This window comes from Cyprinodon variegatus, unplaced genomic scaffold (assembly GCF_000732505.1).
Source record: "Cyprinodon variegatus isolate N-32 unplaced genomic scaffold, C_variegatus-1.0 Scaffold1014, whole genome shotgun sequence".
In the NCBI taxonomy this organism is placed as follows: domain Eukaryota; kingdom Metazoa; phylum Chordata; class Actinopteri; order Cyprinodontiformes; family Cyprinodontidae; genus Cyprinodon; species Cyprinodon variegatus.
The window spans coordinates 249,232-251,913 of record NW_015151467.1 but is presented as its reverse complement, the minus strand read 5'-3'; the positions used below and the strand labels follow the sequence as shown (position 1 = coordinate 251,913).

The 2,682-nt window shown below is 39.2% G+C and overlaps 1 protein-coding gene across 1 annotated transcript in view; it reads right to left on the bottom strand.

Annotated features, from left to right (window-relative positions):
* Window positions 1-2,682, bottom strand: part of nelfcd (negative elongation factor complex member C/D) — a 12,919-nt gene that overhangs the window by 5,961 nt on the left and 4,276 nt on the right. Inside the window, exons 2-3 of the mRNA XM_015399452.1 lie at window positions 1,627-1,757; window positions 614-723 (exon numbers count right to left, since the gene is read on the bottom strand). Of these exons, the coding sequence (XP_015254938.1) occupies window positions 614-723; window positions 1,627-1,757 (241 nt within the window). The remainder of the gene's footprint in view (window positions 1-613; window positions 724-1,626; window positions 1,758-2,682) is intronic.

The window sequence follows — 2,682 nt, the reverse complement described above, 5'->3', positions numbered from 1 at the left end:
ATGTCCTGATTAAATAAATAAATAGTTCATCAGTAGGGCTCGGCGTGGTTCAGTCCGACTCATTTCTCAGATAACAAAGAGTGCATTAGCAGACCGCGTCATCTCCTTAAAGTCAACCTCTGTAATCATGAAATTGCAGATATTCATAACATTGCTAGCTTTCCTACTGTGCCACATGATTTCCAGTGATGACTCTGCTTAGCAGCGTGATGAACCTCACCGTCTGTCTTGTTTCCTGCGTCTCTAAGCCCTGGTTAGACTATCATTTGTCGTATCCACTTCCCAAAAGCCGAGTCTGTCAAGTAAATTCATCCTCTGCCTTTTTCACCCAACTCTCCGCAAACTTCCTGGATGTTACGGGCGCCGCCATTTGTTTAGCTTATTTCCCTTTAGAGAGCAGTAGTACTGTAGACCGCCACTAGGAGGTGAGGAAAAATTAACTGATCCAAACTTGGCACGGATCAGTTTCTAGAGGGTAGTGTAAGTGGGGCTAAAGACTCAAGGATAGGTGTCAAAACGTCTTTAAAAAAAAAACCTGAGCAACAGTCCGGTTGCTTTCTAATTTAAGCCTGTTTGTGGTTGTTTCGATGCTTGTTTTATAATTGTTACCCACCCATCTGAATGAGCCACTCCGCCAACAGATTAACAGTCTGTGCAACAGCAGAGTAGTTTTCAGAGAGAAGCTGGATGACGTGTTCTGGAGAGCCGCCAGCCTGGAAATATCTGCAATGAAAGTTGTTCAAACAACTGAGTAGCTGTTCCCTCCTGTTAGAGCATTTCCTCCCTTAAGATCTTATGTTTTTAGTTTTTTTAATCATTTACAAAACCATGATTTAGTTTATTACAGGAAAATTATCCGAACCAGCCTGACACAATATGACACGATGCTGTTTAACATAGGCTGTTTCACAATATGCGTTCTTGAGCGTTCTCGTGAAGTGAGAAACAGCCATAATTTCTGGCTGAAATTCCTCTTCTTCCAATCTGTTAAACCATTAGCGGTCTCTTTACTGCCACCTGCAGGTGATATCAGGAAAATCCAATCCACTGTTGTTTGGTTAAGTGTGAAAAGAGCTAATACAGTAATTAACGTGACTTTACATGTGTGAAAGCTGCTTATTCTTGTTCTCTAACCCAGAAATGTGGTCGCAGTAAATTACTGGAATTAATCTTAAAACTGGTTGTGGGAAACAGGAGCCATAGAGCCTCTGATTAGGAGTCTTTACATCATCGTGGAAGAGTTTCAACCCTCTCCTCTTTGGAGAATTGGGGATTCAAGCATAAACTTTCTTTTTTATTAGATTTATTTACAAGTTGATATGATGGTGACAGAGCAAGCAGCACCGTCTTTTGTCTATTTAATGTTATGACAGACAAACTACGCCCCCTTCTGGTCATTTTAAATATTTGTAAAAACCATGAAATATATAAAAATGTTTTTTGCCCTGTTAGACAGTACAGGAATAGGAGAGGTGGTTGTGGATACAAAGATGAATATATTATGGGCCGACTGTCGGTCTGAGGACAGACAACAATATCAGTATTGGTAAATAAAAAGGTTGTATGGTGATAATCAGAGTCAGGTGTCCACCTGGAAGCAATCTGAAGGTTAAATTCACGCTTTACCTTTTCAGAGTGTTGAATATGGCAGGCTCCATGATGTAATCCCTGCTGGAGAATTTCTGCAAACAGTCCTCCTGAACTTTCCCATCGTTTTCTTCATCGTAACCATCCTCCTGCAAGATCCAATAACATATCTGTCAGATGGACTGAAAGTGAGCGAAGGTACCTCAGTGCATCCCCGACTAATGTAACTCCAGCTGATCAGTGCAGGTGTTACACACTTCTTTGGATCCCTCTGGTTTACATACATTGTGTGAAGGTTGTTTTTAGACAGCAGAGAGGTGAGTAGAATCCAGGTTAATATGAAACTGAATTCCTTAGCGTTTTCTAAATTTGGTAAACCTAAACAAAACCTTAGATTTCACCAACAAGTCTTATTATTGATTAGTGAATTTATAAACAACTTTGAACCCCACAAATAAATAATATGGAATAATCACAACATACATAAAACCAAATCACATTTCTGCAAGTGGGTAGAGAAACAGCCTTTCCTGGTAATGTGCATTTGAGGTCTTACTTAAAATATTTTAATACTTCACCCCCAAACAACATGCTCCACTTTTTGATGCTACCTCTTCAGCAATCATTAGGCTGTATAGGAGCTAAGGTTGGACAGACATGATTATCACTACAGGCTTTCCAATATTTGTTTATGTCATTTTATACAATTGATCATTGATGTAGGACAAAATATTACAGCTGTCTTCAGTGCTAATCATACGGAAGAGGATTAGGGCAACTGGAAAAAAAAAATCAGATTTTTTTTTATTTTATTTCAGTATAATATGAGAAAAAGCCAGAATTATGACTTTCATCTCAGAATTCTGAATGAATTCTGACAGCTAACAAACATGTTAGCATCAAGCCGTAGCCATGTCTGTTTTAGAGACTGACAGCTAACAAACATGTTAGCATCAAGCCGTAGCCATGTCTAGAGACTAAACTAGCTCTCTTGTTTTAATCACCTTCTGCTCTTCCATTAATGAAATAGCATCACCAGGGACCTCTCAGGCATGTAAAAAGTTGCCTAATTCCATCATTTTCCACCAATGTGTT